The sequence below is a fragment of the Podarcis cretensis genome, assembly GCF_951804945.1.
Source record: "Podarcis cretensis genome assembly, chromosome: 8".
Lineage (NCBI taxonomy): Eukaryota > Metazoa > Chordata > Lepidosauria > Squamata > Lacertidae > Podarcis > Podarcis cretensis.
In genome coordinates, this window is record NC_137177.1 from 67,479,357 (window position 1) to 67,496,186 (window position 16,830).

Consider the following 16,830-nt stretch of genomic DNA (forward strand, 5'->3'; position numbering starts at 1 on the left):
AACAGTTATATTTTTAAAAATCTGTTTGTTAAATATACATATATTTCTAGCAGTTAGAATAAGCCACCCCCCCCCCCCGATTTTGATCGGGGAGACACAGCTTGGGTTATGAAAGGGAAAGGGGTGCCTCTCTAATCTGTGATGTCTCTACGCCCCCTGCAACTCAAGCTTCCCCATTCCGTGGAATAATATTTCTTTACCCCTCCCTGCAATATTCAAAGCGAATGGCTCGTGTGTCCCTTGGAGGGGTCCCCGGGGTAATAATTTGAGATAATTTTTGCTTCCGATAACGCTCCGCAGGCTGCCTCTCCATTTGCATATACTGTCCAGCTTCCTCGGTACTTCTGCTCTGCCCCTGAAGGGACACAATTAAATTACCTGATTCACCTCCTTCCCTCTTTGGATCTGTGGGGTTGATGAATGTCTTCAGCTGTGATGTTGTAAAAGCAAAAGCTGGTCTCTTTCTTGGCCTGTCTTCAAGGTGATTAATGAGCCGTTCCAGGACGGGGGCAAGGAAAGGGTGGGGGGGAGAGATTTTCTCCAGCCTCCCCGTTTTTTATTAACTGTACATTGGGGAGAAAGAGCATTTAATATTCAATGATAAACAATTTAATAATTCAATAGCAACAATGAGTCAATAATACATACCATTCCTTCTTGGCACCTGTTACTGAGAGGAGAGGCTGAAGTGTTCAGGTCTGCTGAGTCTAGAGGTGGCGGAAGAAAAAATAAAATCGTGAGTGGTTTGGAGGATGCAGTGATGTCCCTTTTCCATTCCATCATCGCAGCATTCCCCGCCTGTTTCCAGTTGAACGTGGAAAGTTCGGGATTGGTGTATGTCTATTTTGCCACAGTGATTTAATCACAAAGCGAAAAGGGGTATTGGTGCAATCCTGGGGCTGCAGCAAGATTCACTATCTCATTTCATTTTATAACAATATGTGTCATAGCGCCAACTCCTAGGGGCTGAGGCATTTTCGGCCCCTCCCCAATGCATTTTTTGAGGGGGCCAGCAGCCTCCATGTTCAGAGGACATTTGGCTACATCCCCTGGCTCTTTGCGATGATGTTGCATGTGTGACTTCAAGAGGTTGTGGGATGTCACACATGTGGCATCAGAACGTCGCATGGGGCCCCCTCCATCAACTTGTGAAGATGGCGCCTCTGATATGAGTATCTCAATGTGCCCAGATGCTTGTCCACAGAAAAAATAGTGAAGTTGTGAGCCTTAAGTTGAGGAACTCCCTCCCCTTTGAGATGCGCTTGGCACCTTCATTATACAGCTTTAGTTGACCGCTGAACACACCTCTTTGTCCTGCATTTTGACCCTTGTGGTGCATATTTGTAGAACCTGCCTTGCTTCTGTGATTGTTCCAAACTGATTTTAACATTGTGTTTTAATTGTTCTAACCCACTGGGGGACCTTCGGGTGAAGGGCAAGCAATTAATAATAATAATAGTTTTTACTTTTATTTGTTTAGAGCATTTGTGCCCTGCTTTTCAGCCAAAAAGTCTCCCAGAAAAGTTTGCATACAGTCAAAACAAGACAGTCCCTACCCAAAGACTTAACACAACAAGCAAGGAAAAAGGGACAGGGAGGGAAGAGGAAAATCAAAACTCGGGCACCAATTTCTGAACAGTTGTTCTTATAATGACCAGTGGGCACAATCCAGGGGCAGGAGGTGCCTGATGGAGCTGGGCCCCCAGCAAAGCTGATGCAATGAGCCCTGCTGCTTTGCATCTCTCCCACTGAGACTGCCCTCAGATGACACTTGAGAGGAAGAGGAGGAGTAGGAGTTTGGATTTGATATCCCGCTTTATCACTACCCGAAGGAGTCTCAAAGTGGCTAACATTCTCCTTTCCCTTCCTCCCCCACAACAAACACTCTGTCAGGTTAGTGGGGCTGAAAGACTTCAGAGAAGTGTGACTAGCTCAAGGGCACCCAGCAGCTGCATGTGGAGGAGCGGAGACGCCAACCCGGTTCACCAGATTACGAGTCCACTGCTCTTAACCACTACACCACACTGGCTCTCAGGAGGCCTGATGGAGCTGGTTTGTTGCAACAGAGCCCATGGAGGGAACCCAGCTTCACAGCTTTCTTACTGCTGGAATGGCTACTCCTTGATGATGATGTTGTTGATGATGATAATATAATCCTGTGGCCAAAGGGAAATGACAGTTCTCAGCACCACTCAGCAAACAGAATTCGGTGGTTTGTAAACCCCAATTCCTGGGGGAAATTCACGTGAGATGGTTTTTTATAAAACATTTAATGAGAAGCTGGACAATAAATATTTTCTACCTCCTCTGGCTGCACTAGATGGGCAAAGGTTGTCCAACGAAGCTGAATGTCAGTAGACAGGCAATAAAAAAGTTTTCTGCTCTCCCAATGTGGAATTTCTGGCACAGATTGTAGTGATGTTCACTGGCTTAAGTGGTTTGGACAAATTTATGAAATGGGAGAGGTCTACTCAAAAGAGTTGATTCACAGTGGAGCCTTCCAAGTTCAGAGCTAATGTACCTTTAGTTACAGAGGCAGCTGGCTAGCCACTGTTGGCGACAGAACACTGGGCTAGCAAACCCAGGACGTTTTTCTGAGCGAGCAGAAGCGGCCATTGCAAAAGCAGAGAAATACTAGGGGAAAGCACAGATTGGAAAGGCAGGAGAGCCTCAGCGCTCCCCCACCCCACCCCCAATCTCAACTGCGCATGGTATAAATTTGATGAGAGAAATCCCCAAAGGGAAGTTTACAGGCCGAACCTTTCGGTGTGATTAGTTTGCAGGGTTTGGGCGTGCGTGTGTTTTATTTTACTTTTTGGTAATGTAATGTAGCAACGGAGCCGTTTGTTTGCTGGATTTGTATCTGATCTTGATCTCGCCTTGCCTCCGCCATCAATTTATTACTCCTGGCCATGTTTGTGTTTGAGAGAGATAAGCGTGGGAGACATATTTTCTCAGCCTCCCTTTTCTCCCCCTGTCCCAGCCTCCCCTTCTTCGAAGCACAGAGAAAATCTGTAGGAATAATTCTGCAGCAGGTTGAATTTGACCCTTGTTTGTTATGATGCCAAAAACTAGTTGGCTTCTGCAAGGAATAGGCTGACTTGGAGGGCTGTTGTTGAAATAGACCATGGGGCTGATATCTGAAATTGGTTGCCTTCAATACCCTTCGGTCAAAGTTTGTTCATCATTGATTGCCAGGGAACAGCACCTGCAGGAAGCCTTGAGTAGGAGACCCAGGAATATGTAAAAATACTTATTAAGCAGTCGCAGGCAGCTCAAGCTCTTTGCCGAACAGCTGAAGGTCGTCTAAGAAGAGAAGGGAATCTGCTGGCAAAAGATAAAGGGTGTGAGACTTGCTGAAGGAAAGGGGCCTGAACCCACATCTCTGAGAGAGTTGGTGTGCCCAACTCAGTGTACCTCCTGCAAGCGATTTGGCCCAGAACTGTGATAAATGCTTCTTGCTTCACTGGGTGGAGGTGTGTGTTTGGAAACCTCTGGCTTTGGAGTAGCTGGATTTGCGCCTGTTATACAAAGCTAAGAACCATACCGTACCCTCCGACATTTCTCGGATGAAAATAGAAATGTCCCCATTCAACATTTCTCAGATGAAAATAGGGATGTCAAAAGCAGGACATTATGGAATCAAATCAGAAACTGGAGTGGCTTCTGTAAATCTGGGACTGTCCCGGGAAAATAGGGACACGCCTGTTGCTCCACCCACATTTGCTTCTGGCCCCGCCTACCACTGACATCAGAAGGTTGCTCATGAGGGCATGCAGCACTGAAAAGGGTGTACAGACTAGTCAGGTTCATGAAAAATCATCCCTATGCTAAGGGTGGTCCACATCAAGCCATTGGTCCCTCAAGCCCAGTGTTGCCTGGTCCATATTTCTCTGTCCTGGTTGGCTCCAGATGTTTGGAATATAGGTTCCTATCACCTCTGACCATTGGTCTTGCTGGCCAGGGCTGACAGGAGTTGCAGCCCCAAGCCCACCATATCTGATGTAGGGACGTAGGCAAGGTGGTCACCGATGTGTGTGTGTATCTCCCTCTTTCCATTGACGTTTGCGACTGGGATTTCATGCAACAGGTCGAGCACTGCTGGTCTGGAGGAATCAAGGATACAGATCATCCCACTCCACCTCACCCACAACTCTGCCACATTTAAGCCATTCTGCTGGTGCATCTTCACAGCAGAACAGGTGTGCCAGAGGTGTGTTCCACTCATACGCCCGGGGGTGTTCAGCTGCTATGTCCTGTGTGCTCACTATGCATCTCTTGTTAAGAAGATAAGAAGAACCTCCTGGATCAGGCCCATCTGGTCCAATGTCATGTTCTCGCAGTGGCCAACCAGATGCCCCCAAGGGAAGCCTGGAAGCAGGACCTGAGCACAAGAGCACAAGCACCACTTGCGATTCCAAGCAGAGGCATTCAGAGGCATTTGCTAGTTTAACTACTTGCTGCATGAAGGAGGGGCTTTCTTTATCTGTCCTGAACCTTCCAGCATTCGGCTTCATTGGATGCTCAGGAATTCCAGTGTTAGGACAGAGGGAGGACAACTTTCACTGAGAGGGAAATGGGTTATAGATTGGTCCCCTTCCCAGCTCCCTGTTGTGTGGCATGGTGCCTTGGGGAAAACATGGAGCTCTCTCTCTCTCTCTCTCTCTCTCTCTCTCTCTCTCTTTCTCTCTTTCTCGTAATCTCAATTTTGATCTCAGTGGGGGAGTAAAGCGATCAGCCTCCCTTTCCCGCCTGCTGCCTTCACAGCAAGACTTGAGCTGCCACACCTGTGTAATTACTCAAGGAGAGGAAAGATGGGGAACTGCCTGTGAGGTCCTTAAGCTTATGTCTTAGTGGGAGGCGAAGGAGGCCCTGGTCACGTTGCCAGCCATGGGGCAGCACAGCTGGGCTGCTTTTAGGTGGCTCTCGTCACCCCCCCCATCTTTCTCAGTGGGGCAGCACCTTGAAGCATCAGAGGGATGCAGGGATAGGGAAGAAATTCAATTCAGTTCACATTTAAAGGCAAACCTACCTATTGTGTACTTTCCCAAACAGTATGCAAATAGAAACATAAATCATCCTTCACATTTTGTGCTTCTCTGAATTTTGCAATGCAGTTCTTCTCCAGCCAAGTCTTGTCTGCAAAAAATTGCATATATCAGAATAAAGTGAATGCAGAAATGCATCGGTTAGTGAAAACAACATGCAAAATCGCTTTCCAGTTTGGAAAAAAAATAATTACAGTTCCAAAATTGTGTATATTAGACAAAATTGTGTACGGAATTAGGAGGAATTCACATTAAAATGCCGCCAAATTTCCATGAGGACTACATGAAAATGTGGAGAACTGAAGACTAGGAAAATGTGAAACTGAGAGAAGCTGAAATGGATAGATTCTTCCATCCCTACACTGATCCAAGGGGGCCTGGGATGGTCGAGGCTGATGATGCTGAAAGCGCCTTTTAACTGGCACAACATTAAGATATATGTTAGGAGGTGAAGATCAGAGGAGAGACTGGCACACTTACTGATCCAAGGTGAAACCGTGTTCCCAGCCCTTGCTTTGCGGGTGTCAGCTTTGAAGTCAGGGTCATGACTCAGACCTGTGAAAGTTAAAATCTATAAGACCATTAAAAAAAAAGTAGAGAAAACAACAAAAGTTTCACAAATGTCCCGTTGTAAAAAATAAATAAAAATCTTGAGCAATCATCAGCAAGGCAGCAGAGACCAGACACACGAAGCTCTTGGGAGAGCCAGTGTGGTGCAGTGGTTAAGAGAGGTAGACTCGTAATCTGGTGAACCGGGTTCACTTCCCTGCTCCTCCACATGCAGCTGCTGGGTGACCTTGGGCTAGTCACACTTCTCTGAAGTCTCTCAGCCCCACTCACCTCACAGAGTGTTTGTTGTCAGGGAGGAAGGGAAAGGAGATTGTTATCTGCTTTGAGACTTCTTCGGGTAGTGATAAAGCGGGATATCAAATCCAAACTCTTCTTCTTCTCTTGCAGGAGGGGTAACAGGAGAAGACCCCATTCCTTAGTAGGGAGATAGTTGGGCACTCATGCCAAGTGGGTTTGGAGGACTTGTTTGAGCAAAACTGAGAAAGTGCATGTACAATGCATGTAGCAATACAGCAATCATTTTATTTAGACAGCAGTCACTTTATTTTGCACTATTTGGACTTCCAGAGGAAAGGAATTGAGAGACAGAGGAGCTCCACCTCACATGGCATCAGATGGTGGGCCAAGCTCTCTGAAGGGCCAGTGTGAACAGTCCCCCTTCCACACTGACCACAAAGTCTGGGACAGATGGTATAGGACGCTGCAGATCGTAAACCTCTGGACCTCTCGGGGAAGGGCATTGTGTAGGCTGGGTGCGATGTCTGAAAAGACCCACCCACACCTCATGGGACGATGGTGTCATAAAAACATGGGAAGAGACTGCTGGGTTTATTTATACCTTTGAACACTGCTTTGGGATGCTAAACACCTAAACAAATGGAGAAGAATATCTAAGGAGCCCTGCAGCTAGATCAGACCAGTGGCCCATCTAGTCCAGCACTGTGTTCTCAAAATGGCCGACCAGATGCCTCAAGGGGAATTCCACAAGCAGGATCTGAGCACAAGAGCACCCTCCCCTCCACCAACTGCTTTTCTGAAGCATCACTTCCTTTTACTGTGGAGAGCAGAGCCTCTTCCAACATCTCAAGTAGCCATACCCCATGGATGGAGCTACAAGCAGTCCCCACCCCTCCCGACAGATCTCAGAACCGAAGCTGGTAGGTGCTCCTTCAGGCATCCCTCAAAGTACTTACCTTGCTACTTTTTGCTCCCTGAAAACAGCTGCCTGATCTTGAGCACAGAGAAAGTTTGGGGGTCTTTTACACTCTGGTTAATATATGTGTTTTGGGGTGTGCGGAGAAAGGAGAGAGTGACTTCCTTCCACCCTCAGTTCCTCGCGTAGATTTTGTTTCACTTCCACAACTTCAAGAGATTTACGTGCTCAAATGCCGCCAACTCCAGGTTTTTCCCCAGAAGTTGTTTATGGCGGCAACTGCTGCTAATGTTGTTGTATTTCTTTCTGTTCTTGGTGTTCCAAAGCCAAATTACTGTGACTAATGTACTTCTATAAATTTTTGCAGCCATCTCCATGGCTGCTGTCTGAAAATGATGCACAATCTCTTCTTTGTGAATTCTGGGCTTACTGAGGGCTGTTTTCTTTGTGTGGGGGGTGGGGGGAGAGGGAAGGATGGCTTGCGCAAGAGTGGTATTTCTATTATATCAATTTGCCATATGGTAAAGCGATTGGGGGGTGGATATATAAACATGGGCTGAATGGATGGTGACAGATGTTTATTGGACAAATGGCTGCACCATCCCCTGTAGCTATGCCAAGAAGGACATTTCTGAAAGAAATCTGGGGGCTTCCCTGGAGCTGATGAAGACAGAGCAAAAGCCAGATCTAACACCAACCTGTGTTGGGGGGCAGCAGTGATTCCTTTCTGTTCTGGGGGAAATCAATGCTGGGTTGTTGTTGTTTTAATCTGACTTCTTTATTCCAAACTTCCTTTTTACCTAAATCATGAACGATGGGTTAAGAGAGAGAGAGAGACTCTTTTGAAAAGTATGAGATATTGTGTTGACCATAAGCATAATCAGTATAACACCCCCCCCCCTTTCTGCTGCTTCCTTCCTACCATCCTCCCTCCTGACCCCACCACAAGACTCTAGTTAATCTGAAGAGTCTTTGGATACATCACACAGAATGAGGCAGGGACATTTTTCACAGTTCCTTCTAAAACCACTGGTTAATAGACTGGTTTCATTTTTGAATGTAAATAAAGTTATGTGTTTACTTTAACTTAGCGTGTTAGGGAGAGAGGTTTTGCTCAGATCTAACAGTCAGGCTCCGGATCAAAACTCCCCCACTCAGAAATGTGTGTCCCTTTTCAAATGGGCTGCAGACCCTGTTGAGACATCACTGGAAATGCTCTCTGCAGGCTGTGAGATTTTTTGTTGTTGTTCTCTCTCTCTCTTCTGTAGGGATGGGAGACAAATTTGGTTTGGCCCACAACTTCTCCTTAATTTAATGCAAACCTGCCTAATTCGCACTTCCCAAAAACATATGCAGAAGAGGGAGGGGGACAGCAGCTGCACTTTGAAGTTCGTTCATTCTTCCACATTTTGTGGTGGCCAGCTCCAGCCAAGAAACGTGTACATGAAAATGCATGCAATTAGTGAAAATAACATCCAAAAACATAGGAGGGGGAAATTGCATGCAAAAATATGGATATTTGGGAAATGCACTTCAAAATGCTGACAAGTTTTTGTGAGGACTGTTTTTAATAAACTGGGATGAACTGACTAGAAAAATTAGAAGTGGGGAGAAAAACTGGAATGGGCAGATTCTTCCATGCCTGCTCCTCTGCCAGTGCCTGCCTTCCTTGACAGCAATCAGTCATCAATCAATCAATCAATCAATCAATCAACTCTTGACTTTGCATGGTGGGAAGGGGAGGTAACCACCACCAGCAGGAAGTGCTTGCAGGCAGGTAGGTAGGTGCCCCTGTGGATGAATGGGTTGAAAATGATGTTCCTAATCATGATTTTCAATGTGAGTGGGAAGGTTGGTTGGTTGGTTGGGGAGGAGTGGGATGCGCAAAACCAACTGGGGCCTTTTGAGCCCTTTCAGATGCTCAAAACCAAGCAAGCAACCCCTGGAATATTTCAATAAGTTTTGGGGGATGCTCAAGCAGCCCAAATTGTTATTGAGACAAGCTGGGCAGGCATGGGAACATCGCTAAGTGCTGGTGCTACTTCATTGATAGGTGCAGGGAACACCTCCAAAATATGATCTCCTCACCCCACTGCAGTCCAGAATTCCCACACCTTCTGCAGCTCCTTCCTGGTTATGGGGAGGGGAGAAGGAGTTCTGCACAGCTTCCGTCTCCCCATGGAAGGAGCTTTTGCTGTGTTGGCTTCCTGGGCTTTTAGGATCCCACCAGCAAATTCTCCCAGATACCTCTTTGCAAAAAAAACAAAGTGTGGCACTTTGGTTTAAAGCCCTTTGCGTACATTGTCTGGGCAATCCAATTGTCTGGGTCAGCCTGTCCTCTTATTTGTAGATTGTGTGTGTGTTGTGGGGGGGAAGGACTTTGACAAAGGCCAGTGAGCATCTCCATGGCTGTCCTGAGATTTGAACCGAGGGCATCCAGCTCGTAGCTCATGCTCTCTGTCACAATGCTATGCTGGCTTAGTGCGCTGCCTCCTCTGAACTCTCATTCTTAGCTGTTGCACTGCAAGAACTTTGATTGGCAGGTTTCATTCCTTAGGGAGAAATTTCCAGGTGGGTTTTGGGAGAGGCGCAGGAAGGAGGAATGCTAGATAGGTGATAATTTTCTGCCGCACGGAGAATATTTCCTTTCTACAGTAACTGCTGTTGGTCACCATATAGGAGTGAGTTCTCTACCCCTGGTAATTGACGGCTGAACCTCCCTCTCTGTGTGCATGTGTGTGTATGGGACTCACTCACAGCTTTGAGGCAGCAGCATCCCAGGTGCTGGGTGTGAACGCAGATTTGCTCGGCCTCCCTGATGAGCCACCCTCCTTTTGTTTTCCAGGCCTCAGAATGGCTCTATGATCCTATACAACAGGAAGAAGGTGAAATACAGGAAAGATGGATATTGCTGGAAGAAGCGGAAAGATGGGAAGACCACCCGAGAAGATCATATGAAGCTGAAGGTTCAGGGGGTGGAGGTAGGTGCACAAGGCGAGGGGGGCTTCATTGCGGGGGCTGCCATGTCTCGTTGCATCAGCTGACCAAGTGGGATGTTGTTGTTTTTTATAAAAATGTCGCGTCCATATATATGTATTTTAAAATGCTCTGCTCCACTTACTTGTGAAAGGCTACCTTCATGTGTTACCGTAATCCCTGTTATTGTAGGAGAGTCTCATATTGCTGTTAGGGGTTTTTTTTGAAAGCAAGAGGTTGTTTCTGTTGGTGTAGGGCTAAACCCAGCACTCTGGAGCAGTGTTCGAAACTCCCATTATTCTAGGCACATTTTGCGACAGGGAATTTCATTAGCGTGAGCAGTTTCTGAGCTCTGGGAGCGATACTGCGCCTAAGTTTTCAGATTAAAACTGCAAAGTGGAAGGAAAGGAGGACCTTTTCCTGCCTCCCCACTTCCAGCTACTCTCTGAAGATTGGGGAAGAGACTCTCTTAAGAATATTTGGGGGTTGGGCAGGCAAAGAAAGGACTAAACCGTATGAAAAATGAACATAATATTTTGGTTACAGTTCATTCATTTTCAGCTTTGTATTCTTGTTATAGATATAAAAAGTGGGCCTAGACTTCCTTTGTTGTGCCCTTAACATAGGTTTAAGGTGCCATTTAGCTCCTAGCTTTCATATCTGAGTTTCTAACACTGCTCTGGAGAGTTCTTGGGACTTGGTTATGGGGCTAATGGAAGCCGCATTTAGGAATCTTAACTGGTTGGAGTTGGAAGGAGTTGTGACAGTTTGGAAGGGACTTGATTCTGAGCTTTTCTCTTGCTGAGCTTTTTGAGTTCTCTTACTCTGGTAAGGGGAGTGTGCGTGTTATCCTTGCGTCGTGAAAGATGAGTGATGCTTTGGGGAATTCTTGTCTCCCTGATGACAGTTTTTTAATGGAAGCTTTTGAAAGCTGTTTATTGCTTAACAGGTTAAAAAAAACCAAAACCCTTATTGTGATTGAGTTCATTTCTTCTTCTTCTTCATTATCATCATCAACATCACCATCATTGCAATTGTGAATTGCATCAATGGCGAAAAAGTTTCACAAGTGAGTTACTGGTGATACCAGAGTTGTGCATGCAAGCGAATTTCGATTCGTCCTGCTCTTGGTTTCCAAAATAAGTGCTTGAGAAGAAATGGCTTCTGGAGCCAGGGAAGAGCGACAGTTTTAAAAAACAAAACAGATTTGTTCAGATGTAAAAGAGAGTGTACAAAGTCCCATCAATATAACAGAAGTTTATGCGTTGCTGTATTTTATTATTCAGTTGCTTCACAAGGGACTGCATGTCGTGGTTGTGATTGATTCTCCTTGTATTTTAAAGTTTGAGCTTCTGCTATGTTGAGCTAGTTTTGACTTCTTCTTTTTCTTTTTTAAAGGATATAAATATAAAATAAAACATGTACCTAATACATGTCAGGATTTTAAAGGGATATGATGCCTGGTGGTACCTCTCATCCGCACTGAAATTGCTTTCCAGAATGCTAAGGAGCTGTAATGACCATTAGCCATTAGAGATGTGCTTTCCCCACTCAATACTTAATAATTAAACTGCCCCTAGAGGGATCCGTGGAAACACTGTGTGTGTCACCATCAGACCATCTTAAATTCTAACTCATCCCCCACCCCCGCTGCTGACGCGATTAATGACAGAGCTGAATCTAATTCAGAAAGAGGGTAGCCCCTTTCCATGGCACAAGTCAGATTGGGCGCTGCTGTGGTTTGTGGGGCATACGGGGGAAGTATTTCCATTGCCACCCCCCCTGTGGTCTTATTTTCATGTTGCTCTGCTGTGGATCTTGGCCCGAAGAAGTCTAAAGTCCTTTCGGGCTGCCTGGCCATTTCTGCATCTTTGACAAAAGTGGCATTTGGGTAGCGATTGGGTGGGTTTTCTCAGCAGCAGAAGCACAAAGGACTGTGCTCTCTGTGTCTTTCTGCGTAATGACAAGGCAGTGCAGTGACAAATCAATGGAAAACTCTTGCCGGGCACCCTTCTCTTGCAATTCACTTCGTTCTGGTGCCCATTAAGATGCAGATTATCCTGAGACTTCTCGTTGCCACAGACTCCCAGCTCCCAGACGCTGGGCATTGATTAGGCTGCTCATGAATATTGAAAGCTGCGTGTCACTTGCCAGTTCCTCCTGACACAGGGCAACGAGGCGATGGCTGCGTCAACCAGGCAAATGCAACGCCTGAGCGGAGAAGCGGGGAGCCCACTTGAGGCCAGAGCTGTAGCTGTCTGCTTTTATGACATACCAGTAGCCCACCAGCCATTTCCCTGTTTGCTATGGTTTCCATTGCTGCTTCATCTTGTGGGAGAAGGACTTCTTACTTGACATATCTTTTTGTGCTGGGGCAGACTGATATTATACCCTCCAACATTCCACTGATTAAAATTGGGGTGTGCATCTTTCGTTGTTCTGTAATTCCAGGATGTCCTGGGAAATTGGGGGTGGTTGTGTGGTACGTGATACTACCCTGGCTCGCGGCCACTTATCATTAGTGCATACGTGCATGGTCGGATCCACTGCTTCCTCCAGGGTCTCAGCCCCCACTGCAGTGTGGTGCATGGCTTCTGCCAGCCTGTTTCCCTAGTAATGTGCAGAAAGAAAAACAAGTGCCTTCTTTGCACAACGCATATCTGAGTTACAAAATTCACTGTGGCAAGCTGTATTGCTGGCTGACTTCGATGGTTTTTAGAGGGGTTTAGACAAATTGCAACAGGGACGCGGGTGGCGCTGTGGGTTAAACCACAGAGCCTAGGACTTGCTGATCAGAAGGTCGGCGGTTTGAATCCCCGCAACGGGGTGAGCTCCCGTTGCTCGGTCCCAGCTCCTGCCAACCTAGCAGTTCGAAAGCATGTCAAAGTGCAAGTAGATAAATAGGTACTGCTCTGGTGGGAAGGTAAACGGTGTTTCCATGCGCTCCTCTGGTTCACAAGAAGCGGCTTAGTCATGCTGCTCACATGACCCGGAAGCTGTACGCCGGCTCCCTCAGCCAATAAAACGAGATGAGTGCCGCAACCCCAGAGTCGGTCACGACTGGACCTAATGGTCAGGGGTCCCTTTACCTTAGACAAATTGCACTCATGCATCCGAATACCATTTGCAGCAAGCCATGGGGGGCGGGGAGTTCTTGTGCTCAGGTCCCGCTTGCCGGTTTCCTACCGGCATCTGGTGAGAACAAGATGCTGGACTAGATGAGTCATTGGCCTCATCCAGCAGGCTCTTCTTAGGATCTTAATGGAGGGGATAAGGCTGTCTTCTACCTCCACTATAGAAGGCAGTGTGTCTCTGAATTCCAGTTTCTGGGGATCAAAGCTACGAAGACTGCAGTCGTGGTCAGGACCTGCTTCACATCTGGGCATCTGGTTGGCCACTGTCCAAACAGGACGTTGGACCAGATGGGCCATTGGCCTGATCTAACAGGTTTTCCTTATGTTCTTAAGGGAGGGATGAGATACAATGGCTGTATTCGACCTGTAGCAGGCAGTATGTTTCTGAATGCCAATTGCTGGGGATCTCAACTAGGGAGAGCGCTACTGCATTCAAGTTCTGCTTGTGGGCTTCCCATAGGAGCATCTGTTTGGCCACTATCAGTACAGAATATTGGTCCAGATCAGTGTTTCCCAGCCTTGGGTCTCCAGCTGTTTTTGGACCACAACTCCCATGATCCCTAGCTAGCAAGACCAGTGGTCAGGGATGATGGGAATTGTAGTCTGAAAACAGCTGGAGACAAAAGGTTGGGAAACACTGGTTCAGATGGACTATTGTGACCTCATCTCTCTGGGTATTCTTATTCATTTGTTCAGGTGTTTTTATGTAGCATCCTGATGTGGGGTACAAAGGTATAAATAAATTAAACCATATTAACATTGCAAAAATGCACAAAATGACAACCCTCCAAGTCATTGGCCACCCCATGCAGGGGGCACAGAAATACTGACCCTGATGATGTCTTTTGCTAAATGTTTTTTCGGAGGCATTTTGGGTGGGTTTCCCAAACTTGGGTCTTTGGCTGTTTGGGGGCTATAGTTCCCATCATTCCCCACCACTGGTCCTGCTAACTAGGGATGGTTGTAGTTGTAGTCCAAAAACAGCTGGAGACCCAAGTTTGGGAAACCCTGATCTAGACTCTCAGGGTAATCAGGCCCTCTGCCACTCACACAGGTTCTCAGTCCCCCATCTCCTCTGAGCAATATCTGGGCCACCAAACCAGGGGAACCAGGCTGTTCAGTGCTCCTATGCCATTCAGAAAAGACATGACCTGCCCCCCCGGGGGGGGGGAGGATTTGCATGTGGGATATCTGTTAGCATAGCATCACTCGGAAAGTGAGGAGCCTCCTTGTGTGTCAGCGGTGTTTGTCAGGTGGAATTTGCTCAGACTTTGGGTTGCCATTAGAGCTTTCTTGAAACGTCTGAGATGAAGGAGCGAGGTATGCTTATTGAATTGTACAAACCCGAAGGAGCTGAAAACACTCTGAGGGATTAGATTAAAAATCAAGCAAAGACGGATTTTGCATTGCTGCGGTTCCTTCCACATCGAGTTTACTTGTCAATTCAATAGGAGCAGACTGGCGGCGGATTCGACCGCCAGCTCCTTCTGCTCTCAGTCAACCTCTCAGTCAAAGAGGGATGGTGAGACCCGAGGAGAGTGTTTTTGCACTTAGTCCAACCTTTCCCAACCTGGTGCCCTCCAGGTCATCCCTGACCACTTGTCAGGATGGATGGCTAGGGATGCTGGAAGCTGGCATCTCAACAACATCTGGAAGGGAGAAGGTTGGTCTAAGTGTTTGACATACAACCAGATTTAATGGTGAGCTGGGGTTGTTGTTGGGGTTTTTTAAGCACGTGCATCAGTTGACATCTTTGAAGGGGTGGAAGGAGGCATTGTCAGATTTCTGGATGACCAGAAAGTGTGTGTGTGTGTGTGTGAGAGAGAGAGAGAGAGAGAGAGAGAGAGGGAGGGAGGGAGAGAGAGGCTGATTCTTTAGGAGGCAGAATGAATAAAATCCAGAATAACCTTGGACTGATTGGTAAGTGGGTTGGGACTAACCAAGTGGAATTCAAGGGAGACCAATGGAAAGCTCTGGATTTCGGCAAAGCAAAAACCAAGGAGAGGAAAGCCCCGCCTTGGCAGTTTTCCCTGGGGCACTTGGGGCAGCGGCAAGGAGACCAAGAAGACTGTCTGTTCTCACTCTGCATGTGCTGTTTGAACACCCCAGTAGATCTTCGTCAGAGGTCCAGCTTCCTTGATGTGGAGTAGGTTACCTGAAGGTAAAAACACCCTGAATGAAACAACGCCTTCAATTGCTTAGCAACTTGCCCTCCTCCCCACATTTACGCTGTCCCAGCAGTGACATTACGCCTTTTACGGCTTCATTCTCACTGTAATTGAATGAGATGGCCTTTATGTGGACTTTTACAGGGAGGACTAGCAGGGGAAAGGGGCTCCCATCTGCAGCAGGGCACTTGCCACATTAGGTATTAAGAGGGCTAGAAATAATGGCTCTGACAAACAACTCCGGCTCTGATTTGCTGCCAGAGGAGGAACTCTTTATTGGGGTTGACAGAAGGCTCATAAAAAGCACAGTGCTGAAGGGAGGCCAATGAGGAACATGGGAGAGGTGTCAGCTGATCTGAGGGGACCCCAAAGCTTTCAGAAGTACGACGTATCTTCTTTTCTAAAAAGATCTAAGGTGTGTCCCCTCAAGAAAAAGCATAACAATGAGGACTGAGCATGCTCAGTAGTCACAGAATGTTAAGTGTCAGTGGGAAAAGAAAACAGAAAACCCATGGAATGGAGGAGGATGTCCCTGAACAAAACCACCCTTTGCTAGAGAATCAGGGCGAAACACACACTGCAATACTTTGTTGCAGGTCCCCAAAGAATTTCATACTGTGGGATAAATGCCCCAAGAAGACAGCAGGTTCACAAATACTAACGCCAGATTTGCAGGGGGTGGGGGAGCTATGCAAGCCAGTTGTGCATGTGATCTGTTGCGATGATTGAGACCGGTGCTGCTTTGAATGGGGGAACACGATGTGCAATTAAAATAATTAATTGTGCCATGATGAACAACAACCATTTGTGTGCATGGTTGGGTTTGTGAACATGACGCGCGATTGCTGTTGTTTTACATTGCCTCGGGTGGTTTTTTTTTATTATTATTACAGAAAGGTGATTCATAAGCTTTACAAATGAACGAAGTGCAGGTTATGCTCAAGTGATACATGAGAAGGAGAGGGATCAATCTTTTGACAACCACATCTCTGCGTTGGTGAAGAAATGCTCTAATTGTGGGGTTGTCAGCCGTGTGTTGGGAGGTGGAGTTGCTCGTGAATAGAAAGGGCCAAACTGCACCAATTGCTTTAAAGGTTTTGATTTGCTGTTGGAGGCGGGAGAGACGGCCAAAGCAAAGATCCCCAAAATTTGAAGTGGGCACTCAAGTGGCAGTTTGATGAGGCTTCTTCAAGTCAGACCATTAATCCATCTAACACTGGCAAGCACTCTCCAGGGTTTCAAGATGATTCCCAGCCTTTCTGAGGCTGCCAAGCATTGAACCTGGGGTCTCCTGGGGTTGCAAAGCATGAGCTCTACCACAAGAAACAAATGGTTGCACACATCCCAATCTCTGAGCAGTGAGAGGCTCCATGGGTGCCTGTACTTGCCCAGGGTTTGGTTTCCTTGGAAGGAAGGTCAATAGAGACTGTGGTGTCTTTAGGACATATGGTTTTATTTGCACATACATACAAGCTGAGCATAGGGTGGAGGGGCTCACAGCATGGCTCCCACCATCTGGTTTCCAGCGAAGCCGCAAGTCACAGTTTTGGGTCCAGCTTGGAGCAAGACAAGCCTTTGTGTCTCCCCAGTTTCCAGCATCAGTCATACTCTCTCTCTCTCTCTCTCTCTCTCTCTCTCTCTCTCTCTCTCACACACACACACACACACACACAGCCCACCTTGCCTTATTCCCAGGTGGGGTGGGAAAAGCCCCCTGCATTTGTCTCCATGGCAACAGAGCAGCCTCCTTGGGTATGCAAGTGCCAGGTCCTTAGCTGAGC

The 16,830-nt window shown here is 47.0% G+C and overlaps 1 protein-coding gene across 3 annotated transcripts in view; it reads left to right on the top strand.

Annotated features, from left to right (window-relative positions):
• The window catches only part of CAMTA1 (calmodulin binding transcription activator 1), a 709,235-nt gene that overhangs the window by 282,803 nt on the left and 409,602 nt on the right, over positions 1 to 16,830 (top strand). For all 3 annotated transcript variants that reach the window (XM_079986723.1, XM_079986722.1, XM_079986724.1), the window contains exon 4: positions 9,617 to 9,752. In XM_079986723.1, the coding sequence (XP_079842849.1) occupies positions 9,617 to 9,752 (136 nt within the window). The remainder of the gene's footprint in view (positions 1 to 9,616; positions 9,753 to 16,830) is intronic.